General features: G+C 39.9%; 1 protein-coding gene across 1 annotated transcript; it reads right to left on the bottom strand.

Annotated features, from left to right (window-relative positions):
* Window positions 1–387: 387 nt before the first annotated feature.
* LOC125457469 (uncharacterized) lies at window positions 388–26250 on the bottom strand. Its single transcript, XM_048541678.2, has 5 exons — window positions 26095–26250; window positions 25508–25855; window positions 14189–14323; window positions 10899–10993; window positions 388–6067 (listed from the first exon to the last, which is right to left on the bottom strand). Exons 1-5 carry the CDS (start codon window positions 26168–26170, stop codon window positions 5981–5983), a joined length of 741 nt encoding a protein of 246 aa, XP_048397635.1. The 5' UTR covers window positions 26171–26250; the 3' UTR covers window positions 388–5980.
* Between the last annotated feature and the right edge of the window lie 1585 nt (window positions 26251–27835).

Genomic DNA, 27835 nt, shown 5'->3' with positions numbered 1-27835 from the left:
GTATTTTGTCTTGGTAACATTGCAATAAAAAGTCACAATTAACATTTTTACATTCTTCTTTTTGTCTGTTTAACTGCCAAGTGCTGATAATATCACCAATAGTGCAGACTATTTCCTGAACCAGACAGTTAACCCTTGGTACTTCACAGAGTGAACCAGTTCACTTCCACTTTATGTACGTTTTTGTCTGGTTAGTTGCCAAAGTAACGGAACGACTGATATGCTACCACTCTGGAGAAGATAAAAGGCATTGACCACACACACACATTTCCCTCATTTCCAGACTCTCATCCACCCACAACCTAACGAATTGCATCTAGATGTTGAGATAACAAAGTATAGAGCTGGATGAACACAGCAGGCCAAGCAGCATCAGAGGAGCAGGAAAGCTGACGTTTCGGGCCTAGACCCTACTTGAGAAAAAATTTCCTCTTATGCTGCTTGACCTGCTGTGTTCATCCAGCTCTATACCTTATTATCTCAGATTCTCCAGCATCTGCAGTTCCTACAATCTCTGCATCTAGATGTTACTATGAATTACATGTAGACCTGGGGAAAATAAAATTGAATTTTTTCTTAATGTAAAGTTGAAAATGCCTTTGTTAATGTTAGAACAAACAAACCTGCACCTGACAAAATTCAATGTTAATCAAGCAGGCTGATGAAGTTAGAACCAGACTTAATTGAAAACCCATCGCGTGAATGAAAACCTTCAAGTTATTTTCCTCCCAAATTTCAACATCTGACTTGGCAAAATCAGCTATGCTCTATTTCCATGCCGTGTGCTTAGTATTTAACAGTCTGGAAAAATACAGTATTGGTCTCTTTCTTTCTCCACAAATGCTGCCAGGCTTGCTCCAGCATTTTCTGTTTTTATTTCAGATTTCCAGTGCTTTTGTTGGACAGAGTGGATAACCTGCCTGGTGCCATCTAATGGCCTATCCACCTCCTTTAGGACCTTGGTTGGGGGTTAGTACAATCGGGAATAGATTTTGTAAATTATTATTTTGATGAATGCAAACAGGCAGTTGCCTTTTTCCCAGTCTATTCACAGGGTTATGGAAAAGCACTGAATGTGAGATATATTGAGCCCTGAGGTAATCTGTGACAAAATCTGTGCGCTACCTTAGTTTTTCCTGGCTACCATTCTTGAACATTAATCCTTCTAGCCCTATGATCAGCTGCGTGTTCTATCCTGAAAGTAGTGGCAAACATCAGTATGACCAAGCTGTTGCTGACACTGGAATGCAGTCTTCCTCACAAATTGGGCAGCAAACTCCTCTCTGCCTGGCCTATTAGAGCTACCACATTCAAAATGAGGGTGTCAGGTACCACATTTCATCCAGGTGTCAGATTCCTGATCCTGCTTTTAAAATCTAGCTCCATTATGGAACATTGGTCCCTGTTGTTCATTTTTCATGACTCAAAATGTTGTCAGCTGACTCACCCATTGGAAGAAGAGGAGCACAGATTGTCAGGAAAAAAACCATCTGGTTCGCTAATGTCCTTTAGGAAGGAAACGGTCATCCTTACCTGGTCTGCCCTTTATGTGATTCCAGACCCACAGCAATATGACAGACACTTAGCTGCCCTCTGGACATTTAGGGATGGGTGGAAAATGTTGGCCGAACTGGTATTTACCTATCGCATTCCCTGAAGGAATTTAAAAAAAACAGATCAGAGGCTGGAAGTTCTGCCATGAGTAACTCACCTCCTGCCTCTCCAAAACCTGTCCCCAGTCTCATCAGGAGTGTGAAGAAATACTCATAACTTGTCTGAATGGATGCTGTTTCAATAACCTTTAACACCATCTAGGATGAAGAGCCCACTCGATTTGCATCCCATCGGCCATGTTCAACATTCACTCCCTTTGCCACTGATGCACAATGACAGCAGTGTCTACCATCTACAGGATGGACTGTAGTATACTCACCATGGCTCTTTCGACAGCACTTTCCAAACCTGCAACCTCTACCAGATAGAAGGACATTGGGAAACCATCACCTGCAAACCTTCCTCTCAGTCACACATCTTCCTTACTTGGAACTGTTTCATCATTCTTTCCTCCCTTCATCATTGAATCCTTTTATGAACTAAGTATAATCTATAATTGTTGATTAAACAACTAATTAGTATGAGGTGGTCTAATGTGTTATTGTTCAAATATTATCTTTCGTGTGAGCTGCAAATGTTAAATGTTTTATCTATGGCTTACAGAGTTGAATCAAATGTCAAATGTTGTTATCTTGTCTTTAGCGTCAAATGTTCTATGGCTTGCAGAGTTGCTATTGTTCTACTTATTTTTTCTTCTTATGATCTTCTTATGGATCAGTTGTGACCTCGAGAAAATGTTTGTCAGCAATAGTTTTGGGCAGCCGTCACAGTCATTTTGTATATCGGCAGCCTTAACAGCCATTTTGTGCAGTCAGTTATGGGCAGCCCTAACAATTGTGAAACTTTTTTGTTTGCATTAATTTTATAGAAATTCTTCGTGACTTGCTAACATTGCTATTTATATGATGAAAACTTAAGTTCCATTTTTAGACTTTGGACGTAAATTGTTACATTAATAGGACAGAGACTCATTTTGCACGTAGAACAGCACTGTTTCACAAAATGGTTTTAACATTATATTTGCCAAATATGCAGAGTTTGATAACCAAACAAAAATTGTTTATCAGTGGCCTGAATTATATGGCTCTTTGCAAAATTTAACATAGAAACTTTTTGGGTACTTTTCAGTGCACAAGTCATGCACAGATGGCTGCAGCTGTGAAAAAAATCTCCATATTTCAGTTCTCTTCCATCTCTCCCTGTGAAATTTGCAGAATTAGATGGAGACTTCATCTCACTGTCCATTATCCTTGAGGATCGATATCTGGATTCTGTTCCAGAAGGTTGAAAAAAGTGTTTCTCTTCTGCAGATATTTTCAGTTGGCTGCACTGTTTTCCAGTATTTCAGAACATTGATTTGCCTCCCCTATTCTCATCTATCTAACCATAGTCAGAATATCACTGCCACTAACTTCTCTTCCCACGTTATGCCAAGGTTCTATCCAAATTTTCATTTGCATGGTGCTACTCTGCAGCGTTATCCAAGAGCACATTGTCAGTGTGTTCACACATTCATCAACATCCAGCTTTTCATTACTATCCTCCTCTTAATTCATCTACTATAACCCAGTTATCAAATTGCTTGTCTGACATCTAGCAGAGCCGAAAATTTCTTGCAATTAGGTTTTGGTAAGAGGCAGACCACTGTCTTTGCTCCATACTGTAAACTCCTTGTGAACATCTTTATTCCTCTCCTGACAAATGTTTGAGCAAATGAATAAGGAGCAGGAGCTGCTTTGCTGTTTGAAAGATCAAATCTCATTTTGGCCTCAGTCCTACTTCCCTTTCTCCCTCCAGTGTTATTTGAATCCCTTGTCATTCAAGAATCTCTCTAACTTGACCCTGAGTATATTTATTGATCCTGCCTCCATTGCAAACTGGGACAGAGAATAGCTTAGACGAATGACTCCAGAATGTAAAAATAAACCCCATCGCCATTTTAAATAGAGACCTCTCATTTTTAAACTGTGTCCCAAAGTTCTAGTCCCTCCCATAAGGAGAAGTATCATCCCAGCATCTACTGTCAAATCCCATCTACATCTTAGAAGTTTTAAAAAGATCAATTCTCATTCTTTTAAGCTTCATTAATTATAGGCCCAACCTGTCCAACTTTCCTTTTCAGCAATACCTTCATTCCAGGGATCATTCAAGTGAGAACAGATAAGTATTTTGATGACATTGATGGATCAATTCTAGATATCCGGGTGGGAAGGGAATGGTGGTGGTGGGAGTATTAGAACGTTGCAGAGGGTATAGCTGGAAATGTGGGATTTTAAATACAAATTATTGAGTGGTGGAGCAGGCTTGAGAGACCGAATGTTGTCTTCTGCTCCTATTTCATATGTTTCTCCAATACGCTTCTATTGCAATTACATTTTTTCTCAAGTAAAAAGACCACATCTTAAACATTTCTCCAAATGTGGTTACATCAACACCCTGTACAATTGTAGCAAGTTGTCCATGTGTTTATATTCCATTCCTCTTCTAACAACATTGTTCATTTGTATTTCTTATCAATTGCTGCACCAGCATACTAATATGCTCTGATTCGCATACCAGAAGTCCCAGATCCCTTAGTACCACAGAATTTAGAAATATCTCTCCAGTTACGTTCTATATAGTTTGTCCATTTGTCCTACCAATGTGAACAAGATCACAATTTTCCACACTATACTTCATTTGTCAACTTTTTGCCTGTTCACCTAACTTATCTATATCCCTTCACAGACTCTTCAAAGTTTAGACTGCTCACAATCATGACCCTGAGATGAGCTTCAAACCACATATCTGTGCCATAATGTCAGACAATCCATTTCTATATTCCATATTTGGAAGGACAAACATGAAAGCAGAATACAGCGTTAACATACAGATTCTTGGCAGTGTGGAGGAGCAGAGAGATCTTGGGATTCATGTCCACAGTTCCCTGAAAGCTGCCACCCAGGTGGATAGAGTTGTTAGAAGCTGTATGGTGCGTTAGCTTTCATTAATGGAGGGATTGAGTTCAAGAGCCGTGAAGTTATACTCCAGCTGTACAAAACCCTGGTTCGGCCACATCCGGAGTATTGTGTCCAGTTCTGGTCGCCTCATTACAGGAAAGATGTGTAAGTGTTGGAAAAGGTGCAAAGGAGATTTCCCAGGATGTTGCCTGGCATGAGGGACGGTCTTACGAGGAAAGGTTGAGAGAGCTAGGGCTTTTCTCTTTATACGACGAAGGATGAGAGGTGACTTGTTAGAAGTGTACAAAATGATCAGAGGTATAGATAGTGTGGGCAGCCAGAAACTTTTTCTTAGGGTGGAAGTAGCTATTACGAGGGGATATCGTTTTAAGATGAGTGGAGGCAGATATAGGGGACATGTCAGAAGTAGGTTCCTTACTCAGAGAATAGTAGGAGTGTGGAATGCATAGCTGGAGAGGGTAGTGGAGTCGCCCTCATTTGGAGCATTTAAGCGGCTATTAGACAGATAGGCATAATATAAGGTAGGGATGGAGGTTAGATAGACCTTAGGTTTGGTGTAAAAGTTCAGCACAACATCGTGGGTTAAAGGGTCTGTACTGTGCTGCACTGTTCTGTGTTCTATGTTCCATGTTTTATAACACCACTCTGGGTGTTTCTACACCTTATAGACTGATCTGGTTCAAGAATGCAGCTCTCCATTACATTCCTCAGGGCACCTAGTGATGGGCATAAAATGCTGGTGAAACCAATGATGTACACATCTCATGAGCAACCATTTTTAAAAAAAGTTAAAACTTTGATTTTTTTTTCCTTTTCTGAGTTGCAATGATGGCTTGGCAAACATCTTGCAGAATCACCAAAAGCTGAAAACAGGAAACTCAGGGAGGGGCCAATGCAACTTTCCACAGTGTTGCACAATTCTGCGGTCTAAACATCACAACTGTCACTACACTCCATGATCATAACCTTTAAATGAACTTCAACTGTAAAAATAGATTGGATCTCTCAAAATCACAGATTTATGATTTTTTGTGCTGTTAAATTAATGTGTAGTAATGGATCAACAATTTTTCTCCCATGGCCTCCTTTTGTGGAGATCTTGCATCCATTCCATTCCTAAAGTCCTCCTGGGATGATGGTTCTGCACCATTTGGTGCCTCACCCCATACAGTAGCTGGCAACAGAAAAGGCAATGAACTTGTTCATCTCTCTGATCCACAGAGTTTCAACTGGTGCTGCACTCAATCTTCTGACCTGACATAGCTTCTGTTAACACATGGCAACAGCCAAGTCTCCAGTTAGAAAGCAGGCTTGACTCTCAGTCTTCCTGAAATGGTGAACAATTTAAAATATGAACAAAGTCAATTTTGAAAATAGTCTTCTACTTTCACGTGTATGTTGAAGATTCATCTGGATGAGACTGAGCATCTGACTTCTTCGTTTACATTTTGGATTGCAAAGTAGTCAAATGATTCATACAATGATGAGGCCAGCTGAAAAAGACCAAGGAGTTCTGTGTTAGTTGAATGAAACTCTCCAAAAGTAATATCTGACTCATCACAGTCTTTTCCAATGTGTCACTGAGCAAAGAAGAAATTTTTGATTTACCCTCATTTCTAAAACACTGCTAAGGATTTTTCCAAATGAGGTGATGCCTGTTTTTATAGCTTTAAACTTGTGGTATCTCAAGTGTTTCTTTTCCTGAAACATAGAGCATGACATGAATACTTTATGATGGTAAATGACAATTCCAGTTTGCCTAAGACATTGAATTGTTGAAATTGCATCATTAAAAATCAAGAATGGATGGATTGGGCATTGACCTATTTCTCTCTTTTTCTCTGAGACAGTTTCAAATTCATGCAGTTCGTAATAATAAGATGAAGGTATTCTCCTCCTGTTGGATAGTCAAATGGATTCCAAATATAAAAGCAAAATACTGTAAGTGCTGAAATTCTGGATTGAAAGCAGAAGACATTGGAAATACTCGGCAGGTCTGGCAACACCTGCGAGAGAGAAAAGCAGAGTAGAACATTATGCTCTGGGAGTTGGCGAGTTTTGGAAGGCCATGTAATGAGGTGAGGTGGTGGTGTATCTGACACCATCACCTTCCCCCTTTGACTGAATTATGTTTGGGTGGGGAATTTCTATAGTAAACCATCTCATCCCACCAATACATTAGGCCCTTAAGGTGGTCAGTTGAAGTCCACTTCATCGCCTCAGTTCACCATCACTAGAATCGACCCACCTGAAAGGAGTCCTGTTTCCATTTCTGAAGAACGGTCCAGACCTGAAACATCAGCTTTCCCGCTCCTCTGATGCTGCTTAGCCTGCTGTGTTCATCCAGGTCTACAGCTTGTTATATCAGATTCTCAAGCATCAGCAGTTCCTACTATCTCTGTTGCCATGCTACTTGCCTGACAGGTCAACCTGTGCAGGCAACTAGTCCACCTGAGTTATTGGGTCGGTACCTGATTGAGTGGCTGTACATGGAACAGGACAGTGTCAGACTGAGATCCACCCCTATGGTCTTGCTATCGAGAACCCCTGCCCCACTTACCCCATGACCTCTGTCCCCTCAAACAATCATACAGTCAAGCCTGTACTGCCAAAAAATGCTACTAACTACACTCGTCCCGCTACCTTGCACTAGGTCAATAGCCTTCAATGTTATTAGACTTCAAATGCTCATTCAAAAGATGTGACATTTCCTGCCTCAACTAATCTCTCAGATAATGCTTTCCATATTCCCCTGACCTGGATAAAAACATTTTCCTCAAAGCTCCTCTCAACCTCCTGCCTTTCTCTTTAACATAACATCCTCTTGTTATTGACCCTTCAATGAAGGGGAAGCGCTACTTTCTATTCATCATGTCCTCATAACCTTATACACTCGTATTAGGTGCTACCTGTCCTGTGGCCCACACACAAATCACTTCCCTTAGTCTGTGGTCATAGAGTCGTACAGCTTGGAAGCAGACCTTTTGGCCAAACTGGTCCATGCCAACCAGATATCCTAAATTAATCTAAGTCCATTTGCCAGCATTTTGTCCAAGTCCCTCTAAGCCCTTCGTATTCATGTACCCATCCAGATGCCTTTTAAGTGTTGTAATTGTACAGCCTCCATCACTTACTCTGGCAGCTCGTTCCATGCACACACCACCCTCTGCATGAAAAAGTTGTCCTGTAGATGCCTTTTAAATCTTGCCCCTCTCACCTTATACCTATGCCATTTACTTTTGGACACCCCTACCTTTGGAAAAAGACCTTAGCTATTGACCCTATCTATGTGCCTCATGATTTTAGAAACTTTAATAAAGGTCACCCCTCAGCCTTCAAAGCTCCAGGGAAAATAGCCCCAGCCCTCCCTATAGTTCAAACCTCCCAACCCTAGCAACAGCCTTGTAAATCTTTTCTGCACCCTTTTAAGTATAACAGCAACTTTCCTATAGCAGGGTGACCAGAATTGAATGTAGTATTCCAAAAGTGACTTGACTAATATTCTGCTCAGCTACAACATGGCCTGCCAACTTCTACACTCAGTGCTCCTCTGCAATCCTCAGTAGCCTTTCAGCTTCAGCCATCAGGGTCCCCTGCATGATGCAGCCAAGTGCTTCTGAAGTGTCCAGCAGTTCTTGCTGGCAAAGCTTCTGCTTCCATTGGGCCTTAATTCCAACTGAAAGTCCACCAGTGGTGTAGCTGTTTGTTTTGGCGGTCCCCGCCTTAAACAATCAGCTTGGGTATTTTAGGCAGCTCTTCAGCCAGCTGGCAAAACTCCTACCACCTCAGAAAGACCTTTTGTCAAAACCAGAAATAATCAGGAGGTGAAATGACGCAGGGTGAAAAGGGATAGGAACTGTGATGAGGCAGAAACGTGTCATCTCTTTCTGAACACCCCTCCCCATTTTGTCTCTTACCCTTTACAGTGGCCCATCCTAACTATCTTCCTTTTGCCCATCATCTAGCTGTTGATTCTGATAGTTTGCCATCCAATCCTCTTATGGACCAACCTTTTGTTTCTTTTCATGGCCTATTCATATTATTACTATTTTTGGTATTGCAAAGCAATCTCTTTTGTCATTTAATTTGTCTCATCTTCCACCCCATCAGAAATCTTCACTTTGGTACTTTTTCCACTCTTTTCTATTTGACCTACTTAAGACCCATTATTTTCTCCAGTCACCTATGCTTCTCAGTACCAAAACATGACTACAGAGCTTCAAAGCATAGTGTCTCTGAGGGGACCAAACATTTTCGATTGCTATATCAATAAATCACCTGGATCCATCAGCAATACCTTCCAACCCATGACCTCTCGCACCTAGCAGGCTTCGGCAGGTGGTGCCATGAGTTTAGTAATTTGCAGATCCAGACCACTGCTCTGAAGACACAGGTTCAGATCCTGTTTTGGCAATTGCTGGAATTTCAATCCAAGTAACTCAAATCTGGAGATACAAATTAGTTTAACGGTGACCATGAAGTTATTGTAAGAACACCACTTGCTTCACTCATGCCTTTTAGAGGAGGAAATTTTCGGTCCTTTCCTGGTCTGGCTGACATGTGACTCACCTCTGTTCAAGGGCAGTTAGGGATGGGCAACAATTGCTGGCCTTGCTGGTGACATGAGGAAATACATTTTTAAAAAGCCAACGGATTGGAACACCTCAACCTGTAAATTTCCCACTCTGTGTTGGAACTACCTTGCTGTCACTGGGCAATTAGAGATGGACAATAAATACTACACCAGCCAATGAGGCCTGCATTGGCTAAACAAATTTAAAACATTAAAACAAATGCACCTCAGATCACCTGTCCCTTTGTGTTCATCATCTGCTCCCCAACTACTATTCCCTTTAGGCACACTGACTCCATTATCTAGTTCCCTACAGGCTTTCATTACTACCTCTTTTCTGTCCAATATTTGGTTCCCATCCCCCTGCCACATTAGTTTAAACCCTCCCCCACAGCATTAGCAAAAGCACCCCCAAGGACATTGGTTCCAGTCCGGCTCAGGTGTAGACCGTCCAATTTGTAATAGTCCCACCTTCCCCAGAACCGGTTCCAATGTCCCAAAACTCTGAACCCCTCCCTCCTACACCATCTCTCAAGCCACGCATTCATCCTGGATATTCTTTCATTTCTGCACTGACTAACACGTGACACTGGTAGCAATCCTGAGATTACTACCTTTGAGATCCTACTTTTTAACTTGGCTCCTTACTCCCTAAATTCTGCTTGTAGGACCTCATCCCGTTTTCTGCCTATATCGTTGGTGCCTATACACACCACAACAACTGGCTGTTCACCCTCCCCCTTCAGAATGTTCTGCAGCCGATCGGAGACATCCCTGACCCATGCACCTGGGAGGCAACATACCATTCGGGAGTCCCGTTTTCGACCGCAGAACCACCTATCTACTCCCCTTACAATTGAATCCCCAATGACTATCGCCCTTCCACTCTTTTTCCCACTGTGCTGTACAGCAGAGCCAGCCACGGTGCCTTGAACCTGGCTATTGCTGCCTTCCCCTGGTGAGCCATCTCCCCCAACAGTATCCAGAACAGAATACCTGTTTTGGAGGGAGATGACCGCAGGGGACACCTGCACTGCCTTCCTGCTCTTCCTCTGCCTTTTGGTCACCCATTTGCTATCTCCCTCAGCAATCCTAATCTGTGGTGTGACCAACTTGCTAAACGTGCTATCCACGCCCCCCTCTTCATTGTGTACGCTCCAAAGTGAGTCCATCTGCCACTCCAGAGCCATCATGCGGTCTAACAAGAGCTGCAGCTGGACACACTTCCTGCACGTGAAGGAGTCAGAGACATCAGCCCTGTCCCTGAGCTCCCACGTTGAGCAAGACGAGCACAACACGGGTGGGAGGTCTCCTGACATTATTAAACTTAACTTAGGTAAATGAAGAAGGTGCCAAAAAGTTTTTGGCAATCACACGATATATATAAAGAAACGTGAAATAGAAAAAGCCTTACCTTATCTACACATCACCGAGTCATTATTTTTTGGTTAGAGGAGGAGGGCGGGTGGGAGACACTACATGTGTAGTGTCTCGGGTTCAGCCGCTGCCCAAATATATGAAGACTGCTCCCGCTCGAGGTAAGCTTTTTAAAGTGGGGAAAACATCCTTACCTTCCCGGCAGCCTCCTGGTGCTCTCTCTGTCTGTGTTTTTTGGAGGAAGTGGGTGACCAAAAGGGGGATTGCCCAGATTGGTTACTGGTGGGAGAAGAAGTTTACTTTGGGGAAATTAAGTGTACTGTGCATAAATGTTGTTGTTTGTAAACAAAAAATTCAGACATAATATGACATACCCAATGAGATGAGCCTCTTGAGGATGAGTTTTCCTCATTCCCTTCATTCTCCTGATTTTCTTCACTAATCTCTTCTCTTGCAGCATCAAACAGGACTTAAAAAAGGTACAAATGGAATTTAATTTGTCACATTAATACACAAAATAGTCAGTAATTTAAGTAGCACAAGGCCTAATTATTCACCATTAACAACATAAGAAATAGGAGCAATAGGAGAACATGCCAAGCATTGAGGCTACTGCACCATTCATAATGATCATTACTGATCTTTATCCTCAACTCCACATTTCTGCCCATTCAATGTACCCCTTGATGCCATGAGAAACTAAATGTTTGTCTAGCCTATCCTTAAATATATTCAATAAACAATCATCCACAAATCTCATGGGTAGAGAATTCTGAAGGGTTACAACCCTTTGAGTGAAGAAATTTTTCATCGTCTTGGCCCAAAATGGCAAACCCTTTATCCTCGAACTGTGCTCCCATGTTCAAGATTCCCCCACCATTTCAACCTCTTGATATGTGTCCCATCAATCTAGTTCAGAATCTTGTAAATGTTGATTAAATCACTTTTATTCTTACAACTTCTAGAGAATCAAAGTCCAATTTACTCAGCTTCTGATCATAAAATAACTGCCTCATTCAAGGAATCAATCTCGTGAACCTTCACCATACTCTCTCTGATAAGAACATAATAACATAAGAACTAGGAGCAGGAGTAGGCCATCCAGCCCCTCGAGCCTGCCCTGCCATTCAATAAGATCTTGGCTGTGATAATGGGAACTGCAGATGCTGGAGAATCCAAGATAATAAAGTGTGGAGCTGGATGAACACAGCAGGCCAAGCAGCATTCAGGAGCACAAAAGCTGACGTTTCGGGTCTAGACCCTCTATGCCCGAAACGTCAGCTTTTGTGCTCCTGAGATGCTGCCTGGCCTGCTGTGTTCATCCAGCTCCACACTTTATTATCTTAATAAGATCATGGCTGATCTTTTTGAGACTCATCTCCACTTAACCGCATGTACACCATTACCCTTAATTCCTTTACTGTTCAAAAATTTATCTAGCCTTGCCTTAAACACATTCAGTGAGGTAGCTTCAACCGCTTCACTGGGCAGGGAATTCCACAGATTCACAACCCTTTGGGTGAAGAGGTTCCTCCTGACCTCAGTCCTACATCTGCTTCCCATTATTTTGAGGCTAGGCTCCCTTGTCCCAGTTTCACCTGCTAATGGAAACAACCTCCCTGCCTCACCTTATCAATTCCCTTCGTAATCTTATATGTTTCCATAAGATCTCCCCTCATTCTCCTGAATTCCAATGAGTATAATCCTAGCCTACTCAGTCTCTCCTCATAATCCAAGTCTCTCAACTTTGGAATCAACTGAGTGAATCTCCTCTGCACCCCCTCCAGTGCTAGTATATCCCTTCTGCAGTAAGGAGACCAAAACTGCACACAGTACTCCAAGTGTGGCCTCATCAGGATCCGATACAGCTGCAGCAAAGCCTCCCTGTTTTAAAATTCCTTTTTAATTGCCTGCTGCACTTGCAATCCTACTTTTAGCGATTCATGCACAAGGACACCCAAGTCCCACTGCACAGCAGCGTGCTGCAAGTTTTTACCATTTAAAACATAGTCAATTTTGCTGTTATTCCTACCAAAATGGATGACCTCACACTTATCAACATTGTACTCCATCTGCCAGACCTTTGCCCACTCACTTAGACAATCTATATCCCTCTGTAGACTTTAGTGTCTTCTGCACACTTTGCTGTACCACTCACCTTAGTGTAATCTGCAAATTTTGACACACCACACACAGTCCCCAACTCCAAATCATCTATGTAAATCAAGTAAGTCATGTAATGCAAGTATATCTTTTAAATATGGAAGGCAAAACTGTGCACAGAGTCCTGGGAGTAGTCGCAAAGTCCTGTATAGTTGTGGCAAGACTTTGTTATTCCTTCTCTCCAAAACCTTTCAATAAAGAACAATATGCCATTTGCTTTCCCAACTGCTTGTTGCACCTGTATGTTAAGTGTTGATGTTTCTTGTACAAATACAAACAAGTTTCTTTAAACGTTTCTTGACTTTTAAAAAAATACAGCCTTTCTTTTACAACTGAAGTGAATAATTTTGCTCTCTCTCACATAATACTCTATCTGCTATCTTGTTGCCCACTCACTAAACCTGTCTATAATGCTTTATATCTCACTGTGTGCTTGCAGCTTGCATTCCCACTAGCTTTACATTATCCTGAAACTTAGAAACATGCTCTCTTCCTATTCATCTAAATCTTCAATATTGATTGTAAATATCTGAGGTCCTCATACTTTTCCTTGTGACTTTCCATCAGACACAGCCTAAAAACTTGAAGATTTCCCATATGTCATTACTATTTGCCTCTTATTCATGAATCAATGCTCTGTCTATGCTCATTTATTACAACAAAAGTTTTATATGGCATCTTATTGAATGTCTTTTGGAAATCCTGATATAATACATCTATGGGTTCAAAGATCTGTAATAAAATTGACAGAAACAATTTTCCTTTTGCCACTGGATGTTCACTTTATGTGAGCATATTGTGATTTTTAAAGTGTATTGTAAAGATTTCCTTAAAAATAGTTTTCAACATTTCCTAACAGCTGAGGCCAGGTCAGGTCAACTACCCTGTATCTCTATTTCCTCTGTCAGTCCTTTCTTGAATTGTGATGTTACATTTGAAAATTTCAAATTTGCTGAGACTGTCCCATAATATAGGGAATTTTGGGAAATATTAACCAGCATATCAATACAACATTTACTTTTAGAACTTGAGGATATAGGCCATCAGACCCTTGGGCTACGTTAAACTTTAATCCCTCAGGTTCCTCCAATATTTTCTCTATGCTAATATTAATCATCTTAAAATTTTTGGTGCATATTGATCATTTAAGTTGCCCTCTATTCTTTATATATAATTTGTGTCTTCTACTTTGAAGAAGAAATTAAACCACCCACGCCTTGCAGATGCGTACACTTAAAGAGAATGGTGGCAGCGAACCAACCACGTAATGAGATGCAGACTCTCTCTAACTGCAAAATAGAACAGAACTAATTAGCCAGGAACATAACGTGTAAATGTTCCCAGTGGCCACATTGACAACTACAGGTTTTGTGAAACAGAGGGGGATAAATGAAGAAAAGTCTGTCAACACCCAGCTAGTCTGGCAGTATATTTGTGGAGAGAAAAAGTTAAATTTTGAGTATAATATTTTTCTTTTAATAAATGATTATCGGTCACATACCTGGTACTGCTGTTGTATTTCTTCTATTTCTCTGAATTTTCTGTTGTTTCTTGTAAAATAAAACTATAGGAACCAATATCAACAACAATACCGACGCTGCTACAATAGCTCTCAATTCGGGTGTATTTTTGTGTGCTATAAAATTGAAAAAAGAAATAATGCTTTATTGGAAGTAGAGTCAAGTTTCAAATCTGAACTAAATGCCCAGACTGACATTTTCTTCAGTAGAATGATCAATTGAGAGAGTTGAGATTTCCACAACTTTAACGCAGAAGGAATTGTGTTTGTTTTGTCAGATTATCCCTGAACTTGCAGATCATGCGATATAGAATTTTCCAAGCTATCCAATTTATTTTAAAATTATAATTTAAATACAAGCATGCATACTATTGGCTGCACCTATAGGAAAAACATTTTTGTAAAAGTTACTTGCCATTTCAGACATCTTTTATTTATTGTGATAGTTCAAGAACAAAAACTGAACTGTCCTGAAGAATATAATTAACTTTAATACATTCTCGAGCATTCTCCATTTGTGATGATTTTAAAATATTAACTGTTGTTAAAGTGTGAATATTGATATTAGAGTCATAGATTTATAGAGAACAGAAACAGACCCTTTGGTCCAACCAGTCCATGCTGAACATAATCCCAAACTAAACTAGTCCCACCTACCTACGTTTGGCCAATATCCCTCCCTCCAAATATTTCTTATTCACGTACTTATCCAAATGTCTTGTAAACATTTTAACTGTAGCCACATCCATCACTTCCTCTGGAAGTTCATTCCACACAGGAAACACTGTCTGTGTAAAAAGGTTGCCCCTCATGTCATTTTTAAATCTTTCTCCTCTCACCTTAGAAATATGTCCCCTAGTCTTGAAATCCCCCAGTCTAGGGAAAAAGACACCTGCCATTCGCCTTATGTATACCCATCATGATTTTCTAAACCTCTATAAGGTCACCCCTCAATCTCTTACGCTACAATGAAAAAAGTCCCATTCTAACCAGCCTCTCCTTATAACTCAAACCTTCCATTCCCAGCAACGTCCTGGGAAATCTTTTCTGAACTATTTCCAGCTTAATAATAGCCTTCCCTGAACTGGACAGAATACCCCAGAAGAGGCCTTATCAATGTCCTGTACAATCTCAACATGACATGCCAACTCATATACTCAAAGGTCTGAGCAATTAATGCAAGTGTGCTAAATGTTTTCTTAACTATCCTATCCACATGTGAAACAAACTTGAAAGAATTATGTAGCTGAATGCCCAGAGCTCTCTATTCTATAATACTGTACAAGGCCCTACTTTTAATAGTATAAGCCCTGGTCTTATTTTTTGACCAAAATGCAACATCTCGCATTTATCCAAATTAAACTCCATCTGCCACTCCTCAGCAAATTGATCCAATTGATCAAGATCTCTTTGTAATCTTAGGACACCTTCTTCACTGTCCACTATATAAGTTTGGTGTCATCCGCAAATTTTTGGAGAAACTACCGTTAGAGTTTGGAGCTTAACAATGTAAATGAACTGAGCTAATATACAGGTGTAGCAGAAGCACCCATGGTTAATCTTGGTTGTTAGGCTGAAGGAAATTTAGGCCTATAATAATATTAAGCTCTATGAGTGGTTCCATCGTTGGATGTAATATGATTATATTTGGTAAATTATATTCACTGAGATGTTATATCAGGATAACTGTTTTGCTTTCCCCTCATGCATATTATAAATTCCAGCTCTTTAGCTTTCAATATTCTGTATGCATAAAACGGGCCAATGAGAAGGGCAGGTGGTCTAAACTAAGGTTGTATTTTGCTTGAGTGTCCAGGGTGAGGGGGTGATTGAATTGCAGTGTTTCAGATAATTAAATAAGTTAATAAGGTAGTTAAAGAGAAATGACTTCCTCCGGTGGAGAGTTTGACAGTTTGTATGGCCCAGAATTGGCGTTGCTTATAAATATTTCATTAGCTATATGAGTGATTACTGTTGGTCTTTAAAAACGTGAAAAAGAAACTATAAAGAAAAAGTCTCTGTGATTTTGGTGAGAAGAAAGTCACTCAGCAGCGCATAATAGCACTTCGGATATATGAGTTCTTTTTTCCACTGGTGGAGAGTACAGCATAAGTGAGTCCAATCATTATGCAAGATGGGGCCTTTGTACTGTAATAGTGTCATGGTAGTGGAGTAATGGTCGTATCTCTGCCTCTGGCCAAGAAGGATTGGATTCAAGTCCTACCTGTGCCAGAGGTAATAATCTCTGAACAGGCTGATTAGGAAAATATCTACAGTCTGAGAGCAAAGCTCCTCGGTGCTGATATAAGCAGGCACTTACTCATGCACTAAGTAGTGAAAATCTGAACAACTCCCCAAAAGTGTCAGGAGAATGATTTTCACTTCAATGAGGTAAAGGTTGCAAACCAAGGCTGGTAAATGGAATTTCCATATAGGTCTAAAGGGGTAATCTGAACAATTAACCCTCTCTAAAATGGCTTCAACATTTTAAATCCAGGAAATTAAAATTGTGATGATATATTTATAATTAAAATGAACAAAAAGATAGCTGGGGCCCCACATCGCATAGCGTGTCTAGGGCCAAGACCGCAGGTTTGGGATCAACTTTAGCTTAAAAACATAAGCAAATATACAGCCTGAAAACAATACCAACTTATTTGATGTTGGACCTTCTCTTTGTTGATTAACCACTCTAAAATTACAATTGCTTTCTTTAGTTGTTAGGCTAGCTTGTTCCTTAAAGTTCACTGCTCAGTCTTGAGAATATAGGGGAGAGCTTCCAGGGAGTAGTAAGCATAGGATTAAGGTTAACAGAATATGACAGAAAATGCCACAAAGTTAGAAAAATTTGGAAGGGATGTAAGGAGGAGAAAATGGATGTGAAATTTCGGTATAAGATGAAGCATAGTGAGTTCTCTGTTGCCGACATTGTTCTTAGACTACAAGTCATTGCACAATGTTAGAATGGGGATGGAGTGGCCATTTTAAGCTCTGGAACAAAAAAACATCAGAGAAGATAGACATATTGTGAGATGTTCCTCAGATAATGAAGTAGTTTGCACAACATTTCAGGTTTTCTATTCATTCATGGGATGTGTGCTTGGCTGACTGGGCTAGCATTTGTTATCTATCCCAAGTTGCTCTTGAGAAGGTAATGGTGAGCTGCCTTTTTCAACCATTGCTATTCAGTGCACAGTGCCGATAGGGTGGTAGTTCGAGAATTTTGACTAAGTAAAGGAATAGTGGTATGTTTCCAAGTGAGCATCATGAGTGCCTTTGAAAGGAACTTATGGTTTTCCCTCCTATCTGCTGCTCTTATTGTTCTGGACAGCAGTGTTTGTGGGTTTAGCAGGTGCTATCGAAGGAGCCGTAGTAAATTTTTACAATGCATCTTGTGGATGGTACACACTGCTGCTACTGAGCTTTGATGGTGGAGAAAAATGAGCATTTATGGATGTGGTGCCAATCAAATGGGCGACTTTATGGGTGGTACTAAGCTTCTTGAGTGGTATTTAAGCTGAACTCATCCAGGCATGTTGATACAGGTCAGATTGATAAGTGACAAGTGGCAGTCTTGTCACAGAAGTGCGAGGTAATGAACATCTCCAATAAGAAAGTGCCCTTGTTAGTCTATGGGATCACCATCACTGAATGTCAATATCAATATGCTGGGATCACACTGGACCAGAAACTTAAGTGCACCAGCCATAAAAATACTGCAGGTACAAGAGCTAATCAAACGCTAGGAATTATGCTGTGCATGACTCACTTATTAACTCCACAAAAACTTTCCAGTATTCACAAAGCACAAGTCAGGAGTGTGGTGGAATACCAGCCAATTTAAGGGAGGCTGCTTGAACAATCCTGAAGAAGTTCAGCAGCATTCAAAGCTTGGCATACCATTCATCACCTGAAATATCCACTCTCACCATTATCTTCCTACAGTAGCCACAGTAGTTCTACTGGATGCCCAGCAACAGCTCAACAAGTTTTGTTCAACATCATCCTATAAATCCATAATCTCTAGCACTTGTAAGGAGAAGGGCAGCAATTTCTTAGGAAGTTGTACACTTTCCTAACTTGGAAATCTATCACTGTTCCTTCACTGTTATTGAGCCAAAATCCCGTAACACCCTCACGAATAGCTTTATGAGTGAACTAACTCAAGATGAGCTGCAGTGGTTCAAGAAGACAAGTCATTACTGTCTGCTCAAGGGCAATTAGGAGTGTATATAAGAATATACAGATTAGGATCAAGAGTAGGCCATTTGTCCCCTCAAATTTGCTTTGCCATTCAATAAGATAATGGCTGATCTAATTGTAATCTCTACTCTAATGTTCTCAACTGTCTCTATGAACCTTTCATCTTCTAGTTTTTCAAAATTCTATCCTCTTCAATCTTAAAAAAAATTCAAAGACTCTGTCTCCATGCCTTTTGCAGAAGAGAGTTGCAGCCTATTAGTCTCCACACTACAACGTGCACTCTGAGATGTATAGAAATATCTTCTCACTTTAATGTAAACCAATATGAGAACAACTTGTTTCAAAATAGTGATGGTCCGTATCAAAGTTGTTTTTAGTTAAATTGACTGCATTTTAGTGATGCAGTTTGAAAAATGAATCAGTATTGTAGGGGTAGTAGGAAAAAGTGGCGGTGAAGGACATTTTGTGAAGACATGAATCTGTAATTTTCAATATCTGTAGCCTGATGCACGACATAGTGAACCACAGAGTTTCTTGGTACTCACTGCAGTGACCTACACAACAGTTCTCTCACGGAATCATAGAACTATAGAGGCCTTTCAGCTCATTGAGTCTGTACTGCCATAAGTATAATACCACCTACACTAGCCCCACTCTTCTGTCCTAAGCCCATAGCATTTACTGTTATGAAACTTCAAGCGTTCATCCAAGTACTTATTTAAATATTGTGAGGTTTTCTGCCTAGCTTTCTTGCCAGGCAATGCATTCCAGACCCCTTCACCCTCTGCATGAAAAGGTTTTTCATCCAATCCCCTCTAAACTTTCACTTTAATATTATGCCCCATTGTTACTGACCCGTTGACTAAAGGGGAACAGCTACATTCAATTCACCTTGTCCGTGGCTGTCATAATCTTATTTTACACCAACAGGTTCTCTGAAGAGAGAAAAAACACAAACAAGGAATGATTTTGTCCCTCACAGGTTAATATTTAAGGCATTTCAAACAGATCCAAAAAATAGGATTGGTCTATGTACGCTGAAAGATTTGCATTCATGTGTTTTCTCATGGCTTCCCAAGTTCTTGGATACATGTTCCCTTTTCCGAACTCACAGGAGTAGCATGTTGGCAATTACCGCTGTATCATATTTAGCCAATAACAAATAGATAGCAGTTTTCTGAGGACAGATAACTTGAATTGTAACAAAAGTGTTTGATGGTATGATGGCTTTGGATTTTTTTAATCAGGTTAACAGCGTGGGTGTAAAATAAAACAGAAAAGAACTGCGAATGCTGGAAATCTGTAAAGAAAACAGAAATTGCTGGCAGCATCTGTGGAGAGAAAGCAGAGTCAACGTTTCGAGTCCAGTGACCCTTCTTCATAATTGACTTCAGATCTTCAATTTTGTAGAAGGGTCACTGGACTGAAACATTAACTTTGCTTTCTCTCGACTGGCACTGCCAGACTAGCTGAGTTTTCCCAGCAACTTCTGTTTTTGAGTGAACGTGAAACATCGTGCCTCAAGGTGCATATTGTCAGATTCTGGTTTGTTGATCACTTCATGTGTACGCTTTTGGCTTCAAGATTCACCCTCAACAGCGACATACAATCTACAAGATGTAAATTGCCAAAGCTTCTTCAATAGCTTCATCCAATCCCTTGACATTCTACCGTGTGGAAGTTCCAAGGTGTAACCGAGTGCATCCATCAAGACATTCATGAACATTGTTTAAACACAAGGTTCATACACAATAGGATCTACAACTTCTTCAAAGTACAGCTGGTACGTGACCACAAGAAGAATTTCCTGCATGTATGCTTATGCTTTCCAAGCAGCTGTAGCATGTCTTTATGTGAGGAGCCAAACCTGCCTCATCTCTCCTATTCCCACCCCACAAAATGTGGATGGTTTAAGGGGAACAATATCCTCAAACTGCACACCAGGTCCCTTCAATAGTATTACAGTATACATGTGCCAGAGTAGCTAGCATGGTTGTAGTATGCTGCATGCTGTAGAATATGCCACAGCGTGACATTGAATGAAGCAGAGTACAAGGAATTGAGGCCTGATATCATCAGCGGGTAGGATTGCAAATCAAAATCTCACATCTGATTCAGAGAATGTAGGAACTGCTGATGCTGGAGAATCTGAGACAACAAGGTGTCATCCAGCTCTACACCTTGTTATCTCACATCTGATGCTTTTTATATGATGCATGGGAAGCACTATTTGGCCATCTTACTAGGACTACAGGATTAAAACCAACAGTTGTGTCAAATTAAAATTGGTCCTTATAACCAAATGACAAAGATTTGCCAGAGCACTGTATGCATAGTCTCCCGATAAGGCTTGAAACGATTTTATCATAAAACTTGGAAATGGTAAGTCATTTCAAAATCTTGCTTCCAGCAGCAGCTTCTTTCACTAAAAGTTACATTTTAACTAAAGCCAGCTGACTGACAAATTGTGCTCCAACAGGCTGCCCATTAAATCATTGTAAAATGCAAACTTATCAAAAAATCACAGCAATGTTTTTCAAATTGGAAATAGAAAATGATGATGAATATAAAAAACCTGGATGAATATTAAACCTTACTTGGGACAGTGTAACCAGCACAATTGGTGAATGAACCATCACAGAACAGAACAGTTACAATCTCAAAAAAATGCTGCTCAAAGCAATAATCAACAAATGTTTTTTTTCAAAGTCTTTTTTATCCATTTCTTTGCCAGTCAGAACCTTGTTGATTGCCTCCTATCACTGATTTTGCAGGTTTTCCATGACCCTCCACATTAAAAAAAGTTCCCTTTCTTTCAGTTAATGATCTTGCAGTTAAGTCTAGACATGACATTTAAACAAATGTATTGATGCAGAACAGTCATACAGGCAAAGTAAGCAAGTGGAAAAATGTGAATATGAACATCACTTGCCTGGCAAGTTCCCATCCTCCCCCTCTCTCCCTAACAGAAATCATCCATCTCCCTTTCAGTGTTTCTCTGTAAAAGGTTTGAGTGCTATCTAGAACATTTAATAGAATAAACATCTTAAGGTGCTTCCCCAAGACTGCCATGAGTAATAATATTTTGTCAATTTTGACACTGCCTCACATATGGAGAAATCACGAGAATTTGGAAAAAGAAAACACTGGGCTTTAATGTACATCTTACAAAAGTAGAAGGATTTGGAGAGAATTAGAAAAGAAGTTCCAGCTTGGGACCAAGGCAACTGAAACCAAAGCCACAAATTGAGCGATTCAAATGAAGGATGTGCAAGAGCCAGAGCTGGAGAAGCATTAAATTCTCTAAACTGTAGGACTAGAGAAAGCTACAAACAATAGGGAATAGTAAACCCTTGGTGGAATTTGAAAACAAGAGTGATGATTTTAAAACTGGAGTATTTCTGAATGGGAAAGAGTGAAGGTGAACAATGGGTAACAGTGCAGCTGAGCAATCATAAGTATGACATAGGATTTAAGATATGAGCATTAGGATTTTGAATGAATACCAGTTTATCAAAGCTATAAGATAGGGGGCCCGTTAGGAGAGCATTGGCAAAATCAGGAATTGAGGATAAAAGGGTAGCAGACAAACTGAAAAAAAAACGTAAGAACTGTGGATGCTGTAAATCAGAAACAAAAACAAAGTTGCTGGAAAAGCTCAGCAGGTCTGGCAGCAACTGTGAAGGAAAAAATCAGAGATAACATTTCAGGTCCACTGGACCCAAAGCATTAACTCTGTCTTTTCCTTCACAGATGCTGCCAGACCTGCTGAGCTTTTCCAGCAACCTTGTTTTTGTTGAGCAGACAAATTGAGATAAGATAAGACTGAAGCAGTGTTGAAGAGATGGAAGCAGCGGTCCCAGGGCTGATGCAGATAACTGATCAGAAACTCAAGATTTTGTCGAACACAAGGCTGCGGCTGTAAATAGTCTTGCTGAGTTTAAGACAGTGACCAGGGATAGAAACAATGGACAAGGAATGATCATTTTAGGTCTATGTGGGTAAGGGTGGCGGGGAGAAAGAGATGCTGAGACCAAAGCCAACAGCTTCATCCCTCCCAATATTTAGTTAAAGGAGATTTTTAATAAGTTTATTCTGGATGGCGGACAAACAATGTGACAATTCAGAGACACTTGAGGAGCCAAAGAAGTGACGGTGAGATAAACCTGACTGTTGGCTGCATACAAGTTGTGTGTTTTCGGTTGACACTACTGTGTGGCAATGCGTAGATGAAAAATGGGAGGAGATGAAGAATAAATTGAAGTATCATCCTCATAAAATCATTCACGTGCATAAACCAAAAGTAGGCATTAACATAGAGATTGAATTAGATTTTACTAGATTCAAAGATTTATCCGCTCCAGCCTGGTTTGGCCACATCCGGAGTATTGTGTCCAGTTCTGGTCGCCTCATTACAGGAAAGATGTGGAAGCATTAGAAAAGGTGCAGAGGAGATTTACCAGGATGTTGCCTGGAATGGCCTTACGAGGAAAGGTTGAGTGAGTGAGGGCTTTTCTCTTTAGAACGACGAAGGATGAGCGGTGACTTGATAGAGGTGACAAAATGATCAGAGGTATAAATAAAGTGGACAGCCAGAGACTTTTTCCTAGGGTGGAGGCAGCTATTATGAGGGGACATAGTTTTAAAGTGAGTGGAGATATATATAGGGAAGAGGTCAGAGGTAGGTTCTTTACTCAGAGAGTGGTAGGGGCATGGAATGCATTGCCGAAGAGGGTAGTGGAGTCGTCCTCATTTGGGGCATTTAAGCAACTGTTTGAAAGGCATGTGGATGATAGTATAAAATAGGGATGGAAGTTAGGTAGACCTTACATTTAGGGTAAAAGTTCAGCACAACATCATGGGCCAAAGGGCCTGTACTGTGCTATACTGTTCTATGTTCTACGTTCATAATAAAATGGCAAACATTTGAGTAGATGATGCCATTTGGAGAGTCTGAGCAATATAAGGCAAATTTAATTTAATGAGCTCAAAAAAATGCATTTGATTTTTCCTTTAAACATTTTCAAAGTACAATCATAAGACCAGCACAAAGGAGGTTATTGGACCATTTTTACTGTCACTGGCTTTTAAACTGTACTCTCATTTCATGATAACAAAATGTGGGGCTGGATGAACACAGCAGGCCAAGCAGCATCTTAGGAGCACAAAAGCTGACGTTTTGGGCCTAGACCCTTCATCAGAAAAGGGAGATGGGGAGAGGATTCTGAAATAAATACGGAGAGAGGGGGAAGCGGACTGAAGATGGATAGAGGAGAAGATAGGTGGAGAGGAGAGTATGGGTGGGGAGGTAGGGAAGGGATAGGTCAGTCCGGGGAGGACGGACAGGTACGTTGGAGTGGGTAAAATGTCAACTTTTGTGCTCCTAAGATGCTGCTTGGCCTGCTGTGTTCATCTAGCCCCACACTTTGTTATCTTGGATTCTCCAGCATCTGCAGTTCCCATTACCTCTACTCTCATTCTTGGCCCTAATCTTCAGCTTTCAATGTTCTCCCATTTTAAATGCATATTGAATTACATTTTGAATGAAGTTGTGGTCTCTACATCTATAGCTACTTGCAGTAAAACAGATAACTAATAATAATCCATTGAGTAAAAACTACATATGTTGAATTAATTGATTCCCTTGATTACAGTTATAATTTAATAAAGGCTCTCTGTTAAATATTTGTTTACTCATAATTGAAAATAATACATTTGTGAATACAGTATCTCATTTGATCTGAGATGTTACTATCAATACTGAGTAGTTACATTAGAAAAAAAAGCATGTATATTACTTTTGATGTGTGATACAATGAATAATCTAATCTAATAATCTAATAGGTTTTGTTATTCTATGCTTTGTCAATATCTTTGGTTTCAAAAGTTCATTATTGGCTTTTCAAATGAAATATTAGGTCTTTTAAATCAGTTCCTCTCGTTAGGCATTCAATTAATTCCCCCATAAGAGCAAACTAAATGTTGAAACTCTTGCAATTGAAGGCAAATTCAGTAACAGTGGAAGGACACAAAGTGTAATGAGGTTGGGTGACTAATCAGCTGGTTTGAATGAATGGTACCCCATCAGGTTCTATGTTCGGGCCTCAATTATTCTCCATATTTAATTGTGACTGTGATGATGGAATAGGAAACTACATAACCAAATTTATCATTATCACAGTTTTGGGTATCATTATAAGCAGTGTAGATGGGAGTGTAAAATTACAATGAGCTGTTAACAGATTATATAGATAGGCAAGACTGGAGCAACTCAATTTCAATGTTGACAAGTGTGAGGCTGTATACTTTGGATATGAAAAAGGGTAGAGCAAGATATATTCTAAATGGCAAAATGCAAGAAAGAATGAAGGCCCAAAGAAACATGGGGAGTCCAAACACATATAGCATGAAAATGTTGTGAACATGGACAGAAAATAAAAAGGCTAATATTGGATTTGTGTTTCATCCCTCATGGGCTAGAATTCAAAGAGATAGAGGCCATGCATCAGTCATACTGCGAATTGTTCAACATTTCACATCTTAGGAAGGATAGCTTGGTTTTGGAGGGTGTGCTGCATAGACTTACCAGAATGATAATCAGACTCCAAGGGTTAATTCATGAAGCAAGGTTACACAAAGCTTGTAACAAAAACAGAAGTTGCTGGAAAAGCTCAGCAGTTCTGGCAGCATCTGTGAAGAAAAATCAGAGTTAAGTTTCGGATCCAGTGATCCTTCCTCAGAATAGCGGACCCGAAACGCCAACTCTGATTTTTCTTCACTGATGCTGCCAGACCTACTCAGCTTTTCTAGAAACTTCTGTTTTTGGTCCTGATTTACAGAATCCACAGTTCTTTAGGTTTTTAATTACATTTATTGTTCTTCAAGCTGTTAACAGGGCTAGAGTCTCATTGCTACTATTTATTAAATAGATATGAAATAAAATCTATACAATTGATAGTACTATTTCAAGTCAAGTTTTTTTACTTTCAAATATCAATGGCATTGTCTAGATACGTGATGACTAAAAATTTCTGTTTGGCAAGCGTTTGAGCATCCCATGTAATAGTGCATGGATTTTTAATTTTAGTGGAAGTTTACCTTGCACTGTCAATATTGTTCCATTTCCATTGCCTTTTCGAACTGGTGGTGGTATTTCAATCAACATTTGACATTGATACAGTCCAGCATCATCTCGAGTAATACTTTTGATTGTCACCGTTGATTTTGTTTTTTCAACAGTGTAAGAGAGTCTGTTGATGTAAGCTTGATTTACAGAACCATTTGAACTTGTTGCATTGAGGATCGATTCTGAGTCTTTGTTCCAATCTACCCTAATGCTTTCCACTTGTACATCCTCTTCACAAGAACATTCCATGTTGATAGAACTTCCTTCAGAGATGTTGATTTCTGGAGGAGTTTGGGAGACTTTTATCCCATCTGCGATGGCTATCAAAGGAAGAAAATATTAATTTGACAGTAATCAACTGCTTTCGTAAAGAATGTAAAGAAGGTAAATTCTTTATCTCCAAGAATAACATTGAAAGAGTTGACTTGAAGCTGTTTATTGCAGTATTTACCCAAACATAATTTAAATAAAATTTTAATTGCATTCTATTCATAAACTGTTTTAAGCAGAAGAAGAGTCGTGACTCGATCTATTCAGAAATGGAATGCTCACAACTTACCTTCAGGTGCTTGGAGCAGAACATGAGTGTACTGCAGTGTCAGTATTATCTGCAGGTAATCATGAATAAAGTTCATCTTGGCAGCAGCTGCGAATCTACTACAACCACACAAGAATCTTCGGCAGAGTCAATCAAAAAGGCTGTGCAATACCATTTCCGTTTCTACATCAAAACCACGCCTGATTGGTATCTCACTGCTCCAGGTTTACTAATCTAATTTAATTTCTAAATTTTCCTACAAATTTCTGCAAAGCACAGAACTGATATTCAAGTTCTTTTTAATTCAATCAAATCCGTAGATTCAGTGATTAAACTTGAATGTACTAAGTGAGCCTTGCTGACTCTATTTTGAATAAGAAACTTTTTTAAGATTGTTCTCTTTTCAAAAAAAAACTTGCTTCGTTCATGTCCCCTCTTTTCCTTAAAGCATTGACTCCCTCTTAAATTTGCTTTATTTTCACAGTTTCCACCATAAACAGCTACATCTTTTCAGATCGGTCCATTTTTCAACTCCAAAGCTATGAAATTCACTTCTGTATCGGTGCTTCGAGTTATGCAGTGCTGCAGCATTGGAGGCAAGGTTCAGTCTTAACCATGAAACCAACACAAATTGCAACAAGTAACTGGACCAACACATGCAGATGCCTTTCCAGTGTGTGACCAAAGAGGTTGAAAGAGCAAGATCATTGGCTGTTGCAACATAAGCCAACTAAATTGAGCACCATTTGTGCAGAGTATGTTTTCCATATTCACTCCTGAGACAACAAGCATCAGGAAGAATGTTGTGCCCTGTTTTGCTGCAATTTATAAGGCAATTCAATAGGTTACTACCTGAAGAATTTTTCATTTTCTCACAGAAAGGCAGAAACGTATGTTGTACTACACAGCATGGGAGCAGTAACTGCAGTGGTACTTGCTCTGCAACATGAGCAGGACATGTGGAGGAGGTAGAGAGAAGATCCTCTGTGAAGAGGCTCAGTAAAGGGTAGCAATAGTACAATGGTCATTTCACTGGCCTATTAATCTCGATTTCCTAAAAGGGACATTGGTTCAAATCTGATCATGATAGATGGTGAAACTTGAATTTGACAAGTATGTGGGATTAAATCTAACCATGTAACCACTGTAAATTGTCATAAAGACTTGTCTGGTTCACTAATGTCCTTTGAGAAAGACTATTATCTTCTAAATTTTTTGCTCTGCCTGCATTTTGCAATTCAGACACAAAGACACCCAGATCCCTCTGCATCTCAGAGTTCAGCAATTTCTCACCATTCAGATTCTTTTTTAACCTTATTGCCAAAATAGCCAATTTCTCATTTTCCCATACTATATTCAGTTTTCCACATCTCTGCCCACATAATCTAGCTACATACTTGTGAACCTTGCTTAAGTCTTCATTACAGCTTATTTTTCCCTCTACCTTTGTGTCACCAGCAAATTTGGCAACCACACCTTCAATTCTTTCATCTATTTGTATAAAATGTAAAACATTGAGGTTTAAGCATTGATCCCTATGGCACACCACTCATTAGATCTTGTCAACCTAAAAAAGACCCATTTATGCCAATTCTCAGTTTCCTGTTAGCCAGCCAATCTTCTATCCCTGTAAATACCACCCACCCCCTATGCCATGACCTTTAATTTTATTAAGTAACCTTTAACATGGCACTTCATCAAATGCCTTCTGGAAATTTAAGTGCATCACATCAATTGGTATACCTGTATCCAGAGCACCTTA

This window comes from Stegostoma tigrinum, chromosome 1 (genome assembly GCF_030684315.1).
Source record: "Stegostoma tigrinum isolate sSteTig4 chromosome 1, sSteTig4.hap1, whole genome shotgun sequence".
In the NCBI taxonomy this organism is placed as follows: domain Eukaryota; kingdom Metazoa; phylum Chordata; class Chondrichthyes; order Orectolobiformes; family Stegostomatidae; genus Stegostoma; species Stegostoma tigrinum.
The sequence above is the reverse complement of the archived record's forward strand: the minus strand, read 5'-3'. Positions and strand labels throughout refer to the sequence as shown.